We start from the raw sequence: 19,652 nt of genomic DNA on the forward strand, positions 1-19,652 counted from the left end.
CATATTGGGGTGGGGGGTGGCTTCTTGCAAGCATCCTGTCAGTATCCTGTACCAAGTGGTTTTGAAGGGCCCGCAAACAGAAGTCCTTCACTTTCGGAAAGGTGCGCAGGCCATTCAAGTGCTTATGAGCCAATGCTAAAAATTAAAAGATTCGGCGCACAAACGCGTATGGATTGAATCCAGGTGGCTAATTCGAGTCTGCTGTGAGAAGCAATCAAGGTGCAGGACATATTATCCTAAGCATGAGGAAATGTAACCAACCTTTATATATAGCTTTAATTGATTACGAGAAAGCATTGGATTCAGTCGAAACCTCAGCAGTCATGGAGGCATTACGGAATCAGGGTGTAGACGAGCCGTATGTAAAAATACTGAAAGAAATCTATAGCGGCTCCACAGCCACCGTAGTCCTCCATAAAGAAAGCAACAAAATCCCAATAAAGACAGGCGTCAGACAGGGAGATACGATCTCTCCAATGCTATTCACAGCGTGTTTACAGGAGGTATTCAGAGACCTGGATTGGGAAGAATTTGGGATAAGAGTTAATGGAGAATACCTTAATAACTTGATATTCGCTGATGATATTGCCTTGCTTAGTAACTCAGGGGACCAATTGCAATGCATGCTCACTGACCTGGAGAAGCAAATCAGAAGGGTGGGTCTAAAAATTAATCTGCAGAAAACTAATTTTTAACAGTCTCGGAAGAGAACAGAAGTTTACGATAGGTAGCGAGGCTCTGGAAGTGGTAAGGGATTACATCTATTTAGGGCAGGTAGTGACCGCGGATCCGGATCATGAGACGGAAATAATCAGAAGAATAAGAATGAGCTGGGGTGCGTTTGGCCGGCATTCTCAGATAATGAACAGCAGGTTGCCATTATCTCTCAAGACAAAAGTATAGAACAGCTGTGTCTTACCTGTACTCACTTACGGGGCAGAAACCTGGATGCTTACGTATAAGGTTCTACTTAAGTTGAGGACGGCGCAACGAGCTATGGAAAGAAGAATGATAGGTGTAACATTAAGGGATAAGAAAAGAGCAGATCGGGTGAGGGAACAAACGCGAGTTAATGACATCTTAGTTGAAATCAAGAAAAAGAACTGGGCATGGGCAGGACAAGTGATGAGGAGGGAAGATAACCGATGGTCATTAAGGGTTACGGACTGGATTCCAAGGGAAGGGAAGCGTAACAGGGGGCGGCAGAAAGTTAGGTGGGCAGATGAGATTAAGAAGTTTGCAGGGACAACATGGCCACAATTAGTACATGACCGGGGTAGTCGGAGAAGTATGGGCGACGCCTTTGCATTGCAGTGGGCGTAACCAGGCTGATGATGATGAAGAGGGAATGGTCGAGGCCTAATGCATTTAGCTGCCAGAAAAGGGCAACGTATTATTTTCTTAAAGTTAGCCCATTGCAAATTCAATGGAATTGCAGAAATGCCTGTTACACACACACAGAAAAAAAGTAGGACACTGCATGAATATTTGGGCAGCCACTGCGTAGGTAATCATAGGAAATGCTGGCATGAAAAGCAAATAACCCCATGGTTTAAAACGCACCAGTAACGACATAAGAAATCTCTTCGCGTGGCTCTTTCTATATATCCTATTTTATGTCAACTGTTGAGAATTCATGGATAGAATCATTACAGAAACATACAATTTTCGCTGTTGCGCTCGTATGAGTCAATATGCTTAAACGTTTTTCATCATAGTTACAATTGTTCGTTTACACCAAATCAGTTTTTCCAGACATTGCTTTGAATTTTGACCGCGGAATCTGAGGTCTTTGCATTAATTTCTTGATTTTATTTGATTTGTTGTTGTAATTTATGCTGCATGAGTGGCACATATTCGCCATTTCATAATAAAATGCATCAGCGCATGTAATGGAGGCAGAAGTGAAGTGTAATTGGAATTTAAAAAGCACAGAGTCTGTTTCTTTGGAAGGACAGGAGGAGTTGTTTATTTTCACACAAATATCTTCTCCCAAGAGAGTCTCTAATTTACTGCCGCAATTAGAATGAGATTATCTTCTGCTGCGAACTATCGCTTTGACTTCCGCTGGAGCCCCCTCCAAAACCACCGAGACTGCTAAGACCACTGAAGCCACCACCCAGGCCGCCGCTGCTGCTGGATCCACCGAAACCTCCACTCATACCGCTGCCACTGCCAAATCCTCCGTAGCCACCACCCATGCCGCTGCCGCCGAATCCACCATAGCTTCCACCCATGCTGCTGCCGCCGTATCCACCGAGGCCTCCACTCATGCTGCTACCGCTGCCGTATCCACCAAGGCCACCACCCATGCTGCTGCTGCTGCCGCCAAATCCGCCGCTTCCTCCACCCATGCCGCTGCCACCAAATCCGTCGAAGCCTCCACCCATGCTGCTGCCGCCGTATCCACCGAGGCCACCACTCATGCCGCTGCTGCTGCCATATCCACCAAGACCGCCACCCATGCCGCTGCTGCTGCCATATCCACCAAGGCCTCCACTCATGCCGCTGCTGCTGCCATATCCACCAAGGCCTCCACCCATGCCGCTGCTGCTGCCATATCCACCAAGGCCTCCACTCATGCCGCTGCTGCTGCCATATCCACCAAGGCCTCCACCCATGCCGCTGCTGCTGCCATATCCACCAAGGCCTCCACTCATGCCGCTGCTGCTGCCATATCCACCAAGACCTCCACCCATGCCGCTGCTGCTGCCATATCCACCAAGGCCTCCACTCATGCCGCTGCTGCTGCCATATCCACCAAGGCCTCCACCCATGCCGCTGCTGCCGCCGTATCCACCGAAGCCACCACCCATGCTGCTGCCGCCGAAGCCACCTCTTCCACCATAGCGCCTTCCATGTCTACGTCCACGGCGTCGGCGACGTAAGCCTCCACTGCCGAAGAGCCCACCGAAGCCACCGCTGCTGAGGCCACTACCGAAGCCGCTACTTCCTCCAAGGCTGCCAAAGAGGCTACCCAAGCCGCTACCTCCTGAAAGGCTGCCGAAGCCGCTGCTCAAGCCGCTACCGCTACTGCCACCACTGCTTCCGCCATAGCCGCTCCCGCTGTACCCGCCGCTACTACCGTAGCCTCCTCCGAAGCCACTGCCGGAGCCGCCACTGCCGAAACCGCTGCTTCCGCCGTAGCCGCCACTGCCGAAACCACTGCTTCCACCGTAGCCGCCACTTCCAAGGCTGCCACTGCTAAAGAGGCCGCTGCCGAGGCCACCACCGAGGCCACTACCTCCGGATCCTCCACTGAAGATGCTACTTAGGCCTCCACTGCCGCCGCTGCCGAACATGCCGCTGCCGAGGCCGCTTCCACCGTAGCCGCCGCCGAGGCCGCTACTTCCATATCCTCCCCCGAAGAGGCTGCTTAGGCCGCCACTGCCGCCGCTGCCAAACATGCCTCCGCCAAGGCCGCTGCCACCGTAGCCGCCGCCGAGGCCGCTACTTCCATAACCTCCACCGAAGAGGCTACCTAGGCCGCCACTGCCACCGCTGCTGTACAGGCCGCCGCCGAGGCCGCTGCCACCGTAGCCGCCGCCGAGGCCGCTACTTCCATATCCTCCACCGAAGAGGCTGCTTAGGCCGCCACTGCCGCCGCTGCCAAACATGCCTCCGCCGAGGCCGCTACTTCCATATCCTCCACCGAAGAGGCTGCTTAGGCCGCCGAGGCCACTGCCACCACCTGTCAATAGGTTCACAAGAAGGTTAATTGTTACACATCTCTAGTGACAAAATGGCGCGGTATTTCTTTTATGTGAAGGAAGCTACTCGGCATTTTAGTTTTCTGATATACCAAGACAGTGTACACAATTCCGCGGACAGATACATTGAGAATTGTATACACCACATTTCTGACAGGAGGTGCATGCTGCACAGACAGCGCTACCTTTCTATGCACTGCTCTTTCAACATCTTTCACTCCGGTAAGCGAAGAGGTTGCAGCAGGTGGTAATTTGACAGATTGATTACAAGATATGATAGTTTCTATGTAGTCAACGCAAACAGAATTTCGAACCTGTAAACACCGTTTAGATAATTGCAAGTGCTTTAACGCACCTGCAGTATCGCCGAGCCAAACTCACAGCTGCATAAATCAGACTGAACAGTTTACCTCTTACTCTTAGTGAAAAGTAGGGTAGTTAACTTCTTCTGTGCTTTTTGAATTACTACGAGCAGATAAAAGTTGGCTTCCGCTTTCACCTTATTCTCGTGTTCCTTATTGTTGTGAGCAGATAAGCTTCTTAGAGGCATGCTGGGCATCATAGCTTCTCAAAAGAAATGTGGGGACCTTGTAGTTTATATTATTGTGTACGGACGAATGTAGCGATCATTGTACCTTTGTTTAAGGTTTGTAAGACTTGTGCTATGAGACAACTTTAAGAATATAAAGTACATAAGAACACTTTAGAGGAATGTGTGTTTCCATAGAAGTAGTTGAAGAATATTAAGCCTATTCGTTTAAATCTGGGCCTCATGAAATTTGATTCAAAATCGACTAAGTTTCCAGCTCCTTCTTTGGCTTTCTCTCGCAGTTGGCATTTGTGGTCGAGCTGGTTTATGTCACAAGTTATGCATATCGCATCATATAGGAATAAAACAGTTGAAAAAACGTCTTTTGATAGGCGGCGCATGAATAGAGAAACATTGCTGTCTTATCTACAGTTGTCTGCTGGCGCACTCAATGTACCATACAACTGCAGGCAGCCTGTCGTTTGCGCAAGTTGCGCTTTCTCTTTGCGCTTGCATGCCGGCAGGGCTGCCTCAACTGACGTTGGCACCTTTTGATTGCGGGGGAATAGCCTTACAGGCACTTTGGCATAAGGTTTGTCGCGTATACAGGACACATGCTTGATGTCCATCGCTGTTACACCCACTTACAAGCTGTGACGATTCTAAACGCACGGAATGAGACTCTGCGCTTGGCCGAGGCAAGAATAATCAGTGTTGATCAAACTTCGGCCTCGCCGCCACTCACACCTGTGGTAAGCGAGCTATCGAGAAAGGCTTGGTTCTGGCAGAGTCTGAGGATTAGGGACAATACTGAATTGGACTTCAAGACGCCACTTAAAGATTTTAGCGAGAAATTTCCTTCGGCAAATTTTAGTAGTGTGCGCTTACCGTTAATTACCCCGCCTTTAACTGTAATACAACTAAAGCAAATTGTAAAAACAGAACGTTGCTTAGCAAAACACAAGTCAGTGGTGAACGTAGTGTTTGGGCCGACTACGCAGAATTCCGCGAGGTTGGCTCAACATTGTCGCCGTGGAACTTGTTATGGCTTGGCGGAGATACGTAGATGACACAGAATTGGCAAACCGCACTCACCTAAGCCATTGCGGAAGATGTAGTATCGGGTCTGGTAGCCAGAGGCGAGGCAGGCGAGCGACACGGAAAGCGCGCAGACCAGCAACAGCCGAGCCATGGTTGGTTCCTGTCCCGGAAAACGGCACGGTCTCGGAGTCTCCGGGACACCGACACGTCTTATATACAATATTCTCGTTCCCCCTCTTTTGTCATGGGGAAGGTCAGGTTATGCGCGCACGCGAGAAAAAATAGCCCTCGGAGATGCAGTTTGCCAGCACGAGTATTGTTTCGTGCGCAGAATATGCAGCTTTTTTTTTCTCTCGCATGAAATACGCTCCCATATGAAGGATGCACTCGAAAGCCTGTCTGCGTCTTGAGACAGCGGGAGACCTTGGTCCCTTCTGGCTGACAGCGCTGGCACTGGTTGACGAACAAGTGTTCACTTGGTTAGTGATTGATCTGCAGACATGCTTCATGGCTTTGTTCCTCTGCCCACGTACGTTCATGCGCAAAGCCTGGGCTCTTGCTCGTCGAAAGAGGCTCCTTTCATTCTCTGACGCAAGGATGCTACCGAAATGCGCTCCTCGAATAACAGTATCGGTGCGGCGAAATAAAGGCCCCACGGGTTCCGACTTCATGCAACCTGAGTGGCAACAGCGTACAGCAGTAGACGGCGAAATTTGGGCACGTTGGCTCTCCTGAGAAATTCAAAGCTGTGATGGTTGGCCGCGAGAAGAATATGTTAATGAAGGTCGTTCGATATAGTGACGGATCAGTTGTATCCTAGCATTAATATTCAGACTGAGGAAGACCCACCTTCACAAAATCTAATGAAGTTCTTTCTCTTTCTTGAAGAGCGAAGCTTTTCTTGCCTATACTCGCAGACAACTTTTTTTTTTTTGGCTATGAAGCGAAAGCTACGGGGGCGGAGCTTCTTCACATGATTGTATTCGTAAGCAGTGTAGTCCGGGCGCGCTCGGCACCGGTTTCGGTTTCGCGCAACCTCTTTTGTGAAGGGAGATACAATTAACTCGGCGTCAATCAATGTTTATTCACATCCGACAGACATTAGGTTCTTAACAGCGAGCATTGCAGCCTGCGTCGGAGCTCCGAAGCAGCCGTATAGCCTCGGTGAGAAATTTGACGCGCAAGCGACGCTGGCGTCGGTAGAGCCGGCGCAAAAGTCAGCTCGCTCACTCGTTTGTACATGCCGACGGTTGCGATTTCCAGATGGGTTCGCTTGGTTTCCGCGCGGACTCTGGAAAGACTCTTTTTGTGTGCTTCAACAGTATTCTGTTGCTCAACAGTTGGTCAACAGCCTCTCAGGGGAGTTGAATGGCGGGACAGCAAGCGGCGAACACTCACCAGAAGGCACGGGCGTTATTTTGCATTTGATGAATGTGCAAAACGTGCGATGGTCTCGGGTGTGCGAAAACTCGAAAGAGCAAACTAAAAATACAATAAAATACCAATAGCTGACTGGTGAATGTTAGGTATCGTTTGAAATTAGGTGCTGCCGAAAACAAAAAAAAGTACTGTTTTCTATTTCCCACGTAAGAAAACGAGAGCAAAACTGCGGGGCTACTTCCAGCAGCGGTGAAAGAGGCGCGCTTAGTTTCCGTAGCATTCGCTTCATGGCCAAGAAAAGTTGCCCGCCAGTATAGTCACTCCGGTTTCACGTATATCATTCGCTCAGTATTTCAGAGGACATGTCCATTGATGTGCGTATTAGCAACGGCTTTTATTACCACTGCATGTTGAGCGGCAAAGCGCCGGCAGTGAGGCTACCTGTGCCCTGCGTAATCTAAGAATGCATCCCTAAATAAAACCATTAGGTAAAATGCATCGTCTAAGGTATCTCTAACAGCTCATTCAATTTTATTACCTCTATCAAATTTAGCCTGCCCTATTCCTGATCCCCTGGGTAAGGGCCACTAGGCATGCATCACTGTGACACTGGGAGTGTGTAAGCCATAAATGTATGTGTGTGTGTGCCCCATTACTCTTTGCTCACCTCTCTCTCTCCATTTTAATCTTCAAAAACGTGAAATATCGCCTTCTTTCGCGTGACATATCAGTGTCACATTGCGCATCGGCGTGAACTGCTGTTTTTATTTCGGCATAGCTTGTTAACTGCATAGTGCATAAGCATACAGATTAAATGAGATGAAAGTTGGGACCCGTGCGGTACACATATACTCTTCGAAGACATCGTACGTTCAATTGAATTGAATAAAGGTGACGTTACGCATCAAATTTAGCTACACAGAAATGAGTTAGGCCATTCACCAATTGTTGGTTTGACACAGGTAGCACCCATTCTGACTTACTTGTATTACTCATTTTTATTTGAGGAATTCAATTAGTTCAGTAACACCTGTCCTCCACGCGGAGAGCCTGCGTGGTTGTGGTTCGGAATGATTTTGTGCCTAGCGACGTCTGACGCCGACATCGGATTTTTTTGCGACATGGGGCTCTTCCTCCTGAAATCGTTAGGAAAGTTCTGGCACTGCGATCATTCGGTTGCCATGGCGTTGATGGCTAGTACGTCAACTTGTCCGACCTTCGTGCTTGTGGCTGCAGAAGTTTTTGTGTCTTTATTCACTACTTTCTACCGGCCTTTATTGGCCTGAATTTCTAAGTAAATCCCATTCACCTACACGTAGACGGCGATAAGAGTCCGGGCATGTGCCTGATCATTGCGATTTGTAGCGCGAGTGAGTTATTTATTCTGATGACATTTAAAATGTTGGCGATTGTTGCGCCACCAGCTTCTTCACAGAAAATGGATTGTCCACTGAGCAAACAATGATAACATGAGGTGATATAAAAACAAACAAGGAAACAAACAATTCGGCAAGAAAGCCCTTTTTGTAAAAGTGCTTAGAAAATGGAAAACAGCACACACATCAATCTATACCCCCACAGAATGCTGCGACATGACAATAACACACAAAGATACAGAAATTGTCTGCACATAGAGACAATGTTCCTTTCAGTGAAGAAGGTTTTTGGAGCCTCCAAAGCTGATTGCTGTAATAAAGCATTATCCCATGGCGGAAGCAAATTTTCCGCGCTGAGAGGACGTTAAGATTCAGTTTCAGGTTCAGTTATATTTGTTCCAAAAATAGAAGTAGTTACAACATAAATATTCAGACGAGGCTACCAAAGTGAAAAAACTGTACTGGGACCCTCGGTTAATTATAACAACATTGGTGGTGATAGCTATAGACAGTAAATGAGCGTTATTATCAAATAACATTGACGAATCAAATACATTATCATACAATCAATTTAATATCAAACATGAAAAATTACGTTATAAAAGAAAGGCGGGAAAAGGGAGGGATGAAACACAAGAAATGACATGTGAGACGGATACACAGATACACAGCCATATCGTAGTACAGTTGTCGCAAGAATTCATGCTTAAGGTAATTTTTAAAGATTTCAAGAGAAGTACAGGGTTTTATAGTTGATGGTAATTCCTTCCGAAGAGAAATTGCAGCGAACTTGTATGTTTTTTTCGCCGTAATTGGTATGAGCCACGGGTAACAAGAAAATGTTGTTGCCGCAAATATGGTTATATTTTTATTCTGCAAAAGATAAACTGCAATGAACTGAAAGTAACGTTATATGGAGCAACTTGTGGAATAAAACGAGTATTTTAAGTTGGAATAAATTATCTCAACAGGCAAGATATTGTACGCGCGAAGTAACCCAGAGGCACTGGATTGCATGGAGCTAGAAGTGATAATGTGATAATGCCTATTGACTGATTTTCAATAAGTTGAATTGATGATAAGTGACAAGTGTACGTGTTGCCCCATGAAACAATGCCGTAATTAATGTGACTAATAATTAAAGCATAATGCAACGCTAGCAGAGCCTCACGAGAAAGAAAAGGGTGAGATTTCGTTAATGCGCGGATACCAAACGCAGTTTTCTGCTTGAGATGTTGGAAGTGACAGCGAAATGTAAGGTTAGGGTCAAGATGTATGCCAAGAAAAGTAACATCGTTGTAAACGGGAATTGAATGAATTCCAAGCTTTAGTTCAGAAATAGAAATTAAGGGCCTCTGAGCACTATCAAACAACATAAATTTAGTTTTAGGAGGGTTAAGAACTAAGTAATTGTTGCTACACCATTTCATAATGTTACTCAATGCCATATTTAATTTTGAAGTAAGAGCCGCAGTAGAGTTATCAGATGAAGATATGGCTGTGTCATCTGCTTATAAAACGCAATGAACGTAGTTGTCCTTGCAATATGTCCTCATGCAACAAAAGTAATGTTTACTTGAACCTACTTGGTTGGGGTGAAGTGTGCTTAAGTAAATTCTATATTCACATTGCATTCGTCCTACCGTTGTCATCGCCCCTGTCTTTCGGGAGGCCAAAAATATTTTATGTAGTATTTCAGGCTTTGGCTTGAGAGCCCTCTATGTATTGTTTTGTGACTGAGGTGCATTTAAAACATAATTTCTATGTCTAAAAAAGATGACGCTACAAAAATTTTAGACACTCTTGTCATCGCTTTTTGGAACTGGCACCGCTGATATCCAATGGGTTAATTACAATCATATTTTTTGCAGATAGATTCGTTCCTGCTGCAGAGTGTTGTCGTATTAGGGATATTATTTCTGAAGTACGGCCGCACTAGCAATTTTGCTTTTGTGTAATCTTTGTGAAACATGGCACTCATTGTAAACAGCTCCTAATACATGCCTGAATGAAAGCGCCAGTGCTGCGAGTATTGGTAATCATCATCATCGTCATGATTAGACTATCTCTATGTCCACTGCACAACGAAGGCGTCTACCAGCGATCCACAATTACTCCTGTCTCGCGTCAGCTAATTCGAAGTTGCGCCTGGAAAGTGGACATTAAGTAATCATTGAAACCAAAACAAATTATTGCTGGTTCACTCGGTCGAAGAGATTTTTTGCAACCAGTGGCGCCGTCTGGAGGCAAAAGACGGTGTTGTTCATTTTCCTCTGTTTACATTTTCCACCAGATGGCAGAGTGTGTCCAAACACAGCGCCACCTAAAAAATGTGGAGCATGCAAAAGAAAAGCCGTAAGGGAATGAAAATGCTAAGTATATGCCCAATTATATTACTCGGAAAAGCTTGCTAGTTCCTCTCGTTCTCTTCAAAACTTCTAAAATTCTTCTAAACTCACTCATGGTCACTCTTCTTGCCACTTATGCCTCAAATTGCCTACCACGGTGAGTGCAGAACACATCGTGGGGGCTGCAGGACCTCACGCTTTGCTGCTGAGGACACGAGATCTTGAGTTTGATTGCCTGCCGCGTTCCGATGATATACTTATTATTCTTGATAACAGCAAACTAATCGACTCGCCTAATAATTTTAAGCTTCTCAGACATGTTTATTCACAGAAAATTACTAGTAACGTAAATTTTTTGTATATATAACTATCGATACATTGTATAACCAATTGCGCTAATTTTCGTATACTCAGTTCGTTGATATTTTTTTTATCATAAGTTATCTGCTGCAGAGGTAACGAGGCGTTTCGACAGTACTGCTCTCAAACCCTTGTTATTCCTGATATTCATTAATGAACTGACCTCCAATATAGCAAAGTCAATATAGTAGAGTTTTTTTGCGCACATCACTACGTCATGTACCGGGAGATTTTGCTTTCCAAGCGATTACGTAGTACTTTGCGAGTCCTTCGCCAGGTTCTACACCTGGCATGCGGATTCGTGGAAACGTGATTATTTCCATATATTCATCCGTGTGTCGTTTACGAACCGTCATTCTTTCTTCGAAACAACCGGGCCGTTCATCGATAATTTCTTTAACAGTAAGTAAAGGTTATCTTCATGCACAGAACGCAATCGTCTGTAAATATTGCTCCATTATCTCTTTGTTCTGTTTGACAATTCCGCTGTCGAGCAACAACCAATTCCGCTGTCGAGAAGAGATGGTGCAGCGAAGCTTCGAGTGCTTGCATATGATGCCTTACAATGGTTGGGGAACACACCTTGTTTCCAGCGCACACGTCTGCATCGACTGGACACCTGTCTGCTACTTCATTCTCCACCAGGACTATCCCGACCCGAGACAACGGTACTTTGCCGACTGTGGCTTGGCAACGCATTTGCGAAATCATTTGCATTCGCATCGGACGCGAGGATAGTGCTGCGTGTGACCACTGCGGTGACGACGAATCTATCAAACACGTTCTTTGTCATTGTCCCTCACACAGCTTACATAGGCACTCCCTCGCGACTGCGCTGGTGCGTCTTGACGACCGGCCACTTTCGGAACAATCAGTCCTGGAACGCCGAGCTATGCAGTCATCGTGCCGCAAGACAGTCAACGCACTCTCGTATTTCTTGATGTTCGAGTGGCCTATTGGACAGACTGTAATTCTCATGTACGTTCACGACTTTCCATATCTCTCTTTTTCGTTTGTTTGCTTTTTGTCTCCACTGTACTTTCCGCCTTACGTTTACCCTTACCCTTCCTCCAGTACAGGGTAGCAAACAGAATCTTGTGCAAGTACCCTTTCTTCCTTGCCCATCTCGTTCATCTTTCTTTCTCTCTCTCTCTCTGTGGTGGTGTGGGGCAAAATTTTCGCTGTGCCATTTACTTTTGCGTCGTGTCCTCAATGATGTAGGGTTCGATGCCGTATAACTATGAATTATTCGCTGATATGCCTTTTGCGGTCAAACTCACAGAACTTATTTCCCCTTGTCCGTATGGTGAAAGGCTTGCTTTATTGCATTAGAGACGTCTTCCCTCACGCATGGTAGCTATTGCTCGTCTCATGGTGTTTAATAGATGCACGGAACCCATTGCTGCTGTCGGGAGTTCGGGTACTGCTACTACGGTGGCTGCAACCACATGCGGTCACGCCTGAAACTACCATCAAGGAAACGGCCCATGTTGCCTCAATGGGGGCCGCAATAACGGCTGCTGAGGTCGTTGCTGCAACTTTTACTGCTCTTGGCAAAGCCCGTGGCCGAAAGCACCACCGAGAGTGCTAGCTCCGCTTTCAGAAACCTGAGGGCTTGCAGAGCTTCCAGAATTGCTTGGTAAGTAGGCCCGAGGAGAGGTTATTCGTCATCAGGTTTACTTCAGAGAGAAAGAAGAGAGAAGGAAGGGAGGGAAGCAGGGAGGAGAGCAGGGAACTTAACTAGACTTTGTCCAGTTTGCTACTTTATGTGTTAAGAGGATGGGGGCCTTAAAGAAATTATCATTGCGACTAGCAGCCGAGAAGAATATTGTCTCCAAATGATTTGCTCTAAAGTTCGCCTAAAATATTTTGGAGAAAATTTAAGAGACCAATCAAGCTGACACAGTGTAATATAGGGTAGACCTTACAAAAGATGTGAGCTAATCAAGCATTTCGGATAACTTACCATAGTTTGGCCAACTTCAAAGATCAAGTCAAGCAGCTCAAATTATGTCCTTTAGGAATAGCTTAAGCATTTTGAGATAAAACTTGGTGATGATATCGAACGTATTATGAGAAAAGTAGTAGAAAACTTGCAATATTGTTGATTCGCTGAAAAAAATCAATTTTGTAGATTTACGTGCGAAAACCATGATTAGACAGAGGCATGCGGTAATGGAAGATTCTGGATTATTTTAACCTGCTTGGGGTTCCTTAACGCACCCCTAAATCGCAGTTACACGACGGTTTTTTCACGTCACCTCATCAAGATATGGCCACCGCGGTCGGTATCGAACTTGATGCGCTGCATGGTTCCGCCGTCAAAATTTATGTAATCTGTGCTAGTGGAAGTAGTTATCGGCGGCCGCATATCGATAGGGGCGAAATTTAGGTGCACGTTAAAGAACCCCAAGTGGTCGAAATTTCCGGAGTCCTCCACTACGGCATGCCTCATAATCAGAAAGTGGTTTCGGCACGTAAAACCCCATAATTTTTTTGGAAGTAGTTATCGCTACTTGTTCAGGGTATCTGATATATCTGCCGTTGTTCAAACCCAACGCGCATCGAAATGAAAGGGAGATAGATAGGAATTAAGAGAGAGAGAAAAAGAGGGACAGATGTAAAGGAGAGAAACGCAGGGAGATTGACTAGAGTTAAAGCCTCCGGTTTGCTACCCTTCCCTAGGGGAAGGCAAAGGGGAAGTAAAGACGAAAGGAAAAGCGTGCAAAAGAAAGAAAACAGAAAAAAGAGAAAAGGGGACAGGATGGGGTATGACCTATCCATCGGTCATACCCATGGATGGAACCTGCAGTGCAGGTGTACTCTACGATATCGAAATTAAACATGCCAAATTAACAAAACGTACGTTCAGAAAAACAAACTTCATATTTTGAAATCTATTGGATTCGTCATAGAAGCTTCGCATCATGCCACGGGGCTTTTGATATATTTTAGTTATAGCAGTCAAAGAAATTGAAAGAAATCGTTGGAGATTTAAAGATGTACTCAAAGATCGCATTCACTGAAGGAAGACACTTGAGTGTTGAAGTTACCTTTCTTAATGAATGCAGAAGCATTGTCCTGAGGGCGTTCATTGCAGTAGTGGTGAGTGTGCTAGTGCTGATGGAACATGTGCGCATGAAAAATTGAATGCAATTTCAATGAAATATAATATTTTTCTGGAAGCACTGGGACGCTATAACAAGGAGGGCGCCGGCACATGGTTTTCTTCATTTCTAACTTTGTGTCGCAAAAAGGAATTTCGGCTGTGCTTATGCAAAGGCACTCATGTATCGGGTCTGCCCTTTTGTGCGTGTGCGTTGTAGGTGCTTATCAATTGACCTCTGCACGATACGTGTAAATCTGCCTTGGTTATTATTGTGTTCATACACACTGACTGAGGTTGATGAAGGAAACAGCAACTACGTAAGACACAGCAAGGAGTTACGAATGTTAATTGCCACCTGCGCTTGTAACAGCATGCTTCCCAATTTTGTAGGTGCGTACAAAATGTTGAACTGCGCATGGCTAAAGGAAAACAGTCTGTACCTGCGCACACACCGTTTCTTTAGCTATGCATTCTTCAGCATTTTTGCTTTTGCTACATACATTAGCACTTTAACGTTGTGTGCTTTCTGTTTTCATTCTTCATTTGTGCTTCGGACATTGAGTTTTTATAAGTTACGTTGCTCTATTCACATACAAAAGCCCCACCACTCAAAGAGACTAATAGGAAAAACTAACAAACATAATAGCATAATGTCTCGCGATCAGCACATGGAGCTCTGATTACAGATTAAGATGTGCTTATCACACGATAGCTTCGAAGAAAATTAAACTAGTTTACAGACCGAAGTGTGCAAGCAGTGTTTGCAGGCATCCGCACGCCGCGCTTCTCGTCTCAAAGGCCGTGTGTGAACTTCTCGGCCGTGCTATTAGATGGCGCAGTGTGTCCAGAAAAAAAAAGCGCGAGAAAGCAGCCTTGATGCTGCATGACGCGCCTCCTAAACGTTGTGCCGGCGTGCAATGCATTTCAGAGGCCACGCGCAGGCTTCGCGGCGGTGGCGCTAGATGGCGCCGAGTGTTCTTAGTGAAGCGGCGGTGTCGGCAATGGAAAAGAGACCTGCCATGAGTAACTGCTTAAGGGGAAAAACACGAAATCAGAAAAGAAACAATTTATGATAACTTAAAGGGAAACTCATTACTTTTCGAAGCGTGATCGGGATGCCTTAGAACACGCACCTATAAAGCGAGATATAAGCAGGAAGAAGAAGCATGTGCTTGCTGCGGTAAAGCTAGGCAAACGAAGGAGCATGTGTTATTAGAATGTGAAGACGTTTGTCCAGCAGTCGATTTAGGCACCACTGGCCTCCTCGAAGCCCTTGGGTTACGCGAGAGCGGGGGACGAGTAAACATGTCCGCAATAGAGATTAGTAAGAGATGATTCGAAGATTTGTGGAAGAAAAGTAGGGAAACGACAAAAAAAAACGGGGACGTACAAAAGCAAAGTTCGCAATAGGGGATCAGAAAATTGGGTTGTGGGAATTCATAGTGTTTTTCTTTCTTTTTTAACCTAGGTAGGACATCAGACAGCATAGGCAGCTTGGTGGCGCAACCCACCGCCCCGTTCCAAAGGGGATGCTCATAACATCCACCCATCCATTCATCCATCCGAAGCGCGAAAGAGGAGTCTCGCTTCCGTACACGCCTCATACGTAACTCGTTTCGACGGTTTAAAGGTGCTGTGTCCCGTTATTGGTTTAACGCTAACGGATTAACTTCGACAGTCATCGTGAGATGCGCTCTGGCGGAATTTGTTCCCGAATTTTTGCACTCCAAAAGGAGGGTGCGGACCAAGCAACGAGGGCTGGCCTTACCCGAGTAAATAAGGTGCACGCCTAATTTGGAAACTATTGGAAAGAAATATAAATAGGGCTTTAGTAAAACAATGACTACGTTAGCGAGAAATTTTCAAGCTATGTCAAAATAATATATTTCTTAATAACATCAAGAGCTGCGTTCGTGTCAATTACCTTTGTACTATTGTTTGATACGCCGGCCCTTACTCAAAAAGACAGGTGCCGAGGCAGCGCGTGGGCTTGATATTCACGAGCAACAGCTCGTGGATGATGTGTTTTCGAGCTCCAAGAGAAATAAGTACATGAATATTCTAGACCCTCATAAAGGTGTGTAAAGTTTACGGAACGTTTAGTAAGACAGCAATTTTTCAGGCATCGCCTCATTGATTTACACATCATGCTTAAACTGAGCTACGGCGGTGATGTAAAGCTTTGGCATACCGCCTCTTTTTCATTCACAGAGTAAGCTCCAGAGTATCAGAAATACTAATTCCTAAAATTTAAACTCACCTTAGCACGGGCATAACTATTGTTGTTCGTATAAAAAAACGTAATCGGCAGAACACATTTCTTTATTGAATCACACATGTCCACAGTTGTTTGATCTTGCCATACAGACGCAAAGTCGGAAATCTTTTGATATTTTGTCCCGCTATTATTTCTTGTAATTTATTTGAAGCTAACGCACTACAGCGGCATAGCTATCAGCAGCTCCTGGGCTTTCCTTTTACGGCCTCTACGAAGACGCACAGATGTACGCAAGAAAGACAGGTTGCCTATTTCACCTGCAGAGTGATGAGCCTTGCTTTATTATATTATTGCCGAGTCCTCTTAGATGAATGAGCTGTTGATTGCCGCCGTGTTTAGTAGAGAATCCACTGCTAGTGACAATATTAGTGCGGTTGTTGTTCCTGCTGCCGCTGCTGCTGGTGTGGTCGGTGCCCCATCCATGACCACTGCGACGGTCCCCATGGCACTGAGACCCATTGCTGCGGTCCCCACCACTCCTGTCCCCACGGCTGCTGTCCCCACGGCTGCTGTCCCCAGGACTCCTGTCCCCAGGACTGCTGGCCCCATGGCCACTGCCCCCACATCTGTTGTCCCCAAGGCTCTCCCCACATATGCTGTCCCCACTGCTGCTGCATCTGCTGCTGACCAAGCCGCCCTCTACCACCTCGTGCGCCAAGGCTGGAACTTGAAGAACCTGCAGTATTGTATGGGAAATATGCAAAAGGAGAGTATTATGAGTTCATTCTATTAGTCTCTTTTGTGTTGGGAGTGGGGAGGGGGGACGTGCGCAGTGTGACTTTTAGGAGGAGGTTTTCAGTCTGCATTTCTGAGCACTGTTTCTCTCCGGGCTTCGGGTGAAGTGACCGAAGGAGAGCAGTACACATTCGGGAAACAGAAAACATTGAGGAATGCGAAGCGGCAAATGCGCTTGCAGCAGTAAATACCAATTTTTTCGGTTTTTTATATGCGCACTCTCTTTCTTTACGCATGCCTCTTTGCAAGACATTTATTGCTTAAAATTTCGTGCTACCTTTGGGCTTTATGTTTGGCTTATGAGATTTTGGGCTTCACATTTCGCATTTGAACACTTATATCTGGTTTCAGGAAAATGCTCTTTTTGCTGACAAAGCGAACGTTATCTGCGCAACTTAAAACATATTGCCAATTTGTTGTAATTTGTCTAATGCAGCTACAGGACTAAAATAATTGTAGTACCTTAAGTAGATGTATAAATTAAAAAAAATCTTCCCTGTCATGTCCCGCTTGTATGGCTTCGGATATGAAGAAGTTATTTGGACGTAATTACAATGTGAATGTTATTGTTTCATTTCCCTCCCCCCCCCAAGCCCACCTTATGAACAATATTTTACAGCAGTTTCTATGCATTACATATAATAAGTAATGGTTTATTGCTCTTTGATGAAAGTAATAAAATGCATTGATGAAGGCTAAGAATTACAACACCTCTTAGAATTTTTAGTCAAAATTCGTAAGGGCCCAATACAAATGCCTTTCCTAAGCACTTGCCAAGTAAAACGAAAATTGTTTTGAGGAACTTCAGAAAATTACAAACATATACTGTTAGCCTTTAAATGCATTTAACATTTATTTCGTCATTACGCGCATTTGTTTAATACTCTTAGGCTCGTGTTTGGGACTGGGGTTTGCAAATGGCCCAATTTGTTTAAAGTTCTGCATTTCGGAACATAAATTTCCCTCTGGATTCTGCGCTGTAATATATACAAAAGCCGTTCGACAAGTATGAATGTGTCTGTAAATTTATTTTATGAGTCGGTGGAGGGTGGTTGTAGGTGCCTAGTGAAGTTTCTAACACAAATTAACTTGAAGCGCGCCCAACGGGTTTGTTCAGTTTAAAATCCGATAGTCAGTTGTCCTTCAATTGTAACTGTGGTATAATGCGTGGTATGTAGAATTTATTACAATACGTATTGTGTCATCAGGCGATGGAGTGAGCATAATTGATTTCACATTTTGAATGGTTATTTTTTCTAAAAGAAACAGTTGACTCTCTTAAGAACGGGCCAGAAGTCAGTTCTCAATTTTGGAGAAGGCCGTGGAGTTCGCACTTAGCCACCGCTAAATAGAGCCTCACGATATAATCGTTTGTAACCGTTACCGTGAATATTCTGGCCCATAAAAAGATGAGTATAGTGACGTATGTGAGTTTATTTACTTATGTCCAAATGGTGCTGGTAGATTCAAAGTATATGCAATAAATAAAGATGGGGACAAAACGACTTTAATAAAACTATGGCATATTCAAGATGATGCGAACATATCAATTCCGAAGCTTTATTCACTAGATTATGGTAAGTTTAACTGCTTTGCCTGTCTTATCGAAATCATTTTGACCCAAAGACAATGAAACCTTTCTGCGACACGTTCAAGGAGAAAATAATCATGAATGAATCAAGCTATTCACAATATTTTGCACAAATAAATTACTACAACACCCTCGTCACAAAAGTACTGTTGGAAACTGAGGCTCATATGATTAATACTTTGTATCCTCAGCTTTAGTAGATAGACATGAAGATCGGGAAGGTCCCGACGGGATGAAGGTCGGGAGGTAGACATGAGGACGGGATTCTTGAAATCCACCAACAGGCGCTTTTACACTGTAGAAAGCAGATACGTTGAAAATGCAGATACCGGGTGAGAACTCCTTCAATTCGGAGTAATTTCGACGAGACGTAAGCCCCGTACACAGTACACGTAACGCTATTGTGCGAAACAGCTGAAACTGTGAGGTTTTCTTGGTTAACTCACAAAAGTTTGATCGTGTTTATATCCCTTGCAAATCGAGACGTATTGACTTAGATATAAGGAATACCGGAGTATGAGGCATGAACTATTTTTCTGGGTATCGACAACATGGCAACAGTGAGCACAACAGCAACACGTGTCCAACTCTTTCCTTGAATTTTAAGCATTTTGGGCCAAGGAGACCGGATTTGGGTAGTGATCTTGCACTGTGGCGTCAAAGAAACTTGAAAATGTACCACGAAATAAACGGTGAAGGACGATGTAAAAAGTGTTTGGAGGTTTCGCAGCCCCCGCGGATCGCTATTATTCACGTTCTAAATAACGTTCTAAGAAACAACGTTTCGAACAAGATTTCTCGGCCCAGCTAGAAAGCGTAGTTGGGAAACCCACAAGCACTGCGCGCAGAATTTCTACAATACCGAACGCAAAACAGCTAGGTGCTACATGTGAGAAAATATCTGGGATATATGTGCGAGGAATCGTCCTCACATATTTCGCGCTACGACTTGTAGTGAATCTCACCAATAGAGGAGCTGGAGAGTCCGTAGGCCATGCAGGAGAGGGACGCCGCAAGTGCGCAGACTATTAAGAGGCGGGCCATGGCTCTGGATGCAGAATGCAGCAGGCTTATGGGCCCTTGGAAGATGGAAGCGCCTTTTATATGCAAAAATCTCGCTCCAACTTCATTGCGACCTGGAAGGGGAGGAGAGGTGTGGTAGAGAAGCTTGGAAAGAACAGTGCGAAAAATATTT

The 19,652-nt window shown here is 45.2% G+C and overlaps 2 protein-coding genes across 5 annotated transcripts in view; both read right to left on the bottom strand.

The window, feature by feature from the left end:
- Positions 1 to 1,941: 1,941 nt before the first annotated feature.
- LOC142589769 (uncharacterized) lies at positions 1,942 to 5,492 on the bottom strand. Its single transcript, XM_075701355.1, has 2 exons — positions 5,335 to 5,492; positions 1,942 to 3,691 (listed from the first exon to the last, which is right to left on the bottom strand). Exons 1-2 carry the CDS (start codon positions 5,429 to 5,431, stop codon positions 2,022 to 2,024), a joined length of 1,767 nt encoding a protein of 588 aa, XP_075557470.1. The 5' UTR covers positions 5,432 to 5,492; the 3' UTR covers positions 1,942 to 2,021.
- Positions 5,493 to 16,088: 10,596 nt separating this feature from the next.
- The window catches only part of LOC142589772 (uncharacterized), a 65,983-nt gene continuing 62,419 nt past the window's right edge, over positions 16,089 to 19,652 (bottom strand). For 3 of the 4 annotated variants that reach the window (XM_075701361.1, XM_075701362.1, XM_075701360.1), the window contains 2 exons: positions 19,423 to 19,593; positions 16,090 to 16,807 (listed from right to left, as the gene is read on the bottom strand). In XM_075701361.1, coding sequence (XP_075557476.1) covers positions 16,497 to 16,807; positions 19,423 to 19,593 — 482 coding nt within the window. In that variant the 3' untranslated portion in view covers positions 16,090 to 16,496. Of the gene's footprint in view, positions 16,808 to 19,422; positions 19,594 to 19,652 lie in introns of all 4 variants that reach the window. The other variant, XM_075701359.1, reaches the window with a different exon arrangement.

The sequence above is a fragment of the Dermacentor variabilis genome, chromosome 8 (assembly GCF_050947875.1).
Source record: "Dermacentor variabilis isolate Ectoservices chromosome 8, ASM5094787v1, whole genome shotgun sequence".
Classification (NCBI taxonomy): domain Eukaryota; kingdom Metazoa; phylum Arthropoda; class Arachnida; order Ixodida; family Ixodidae; genus Dermacentor; species Dermacentor variabilis.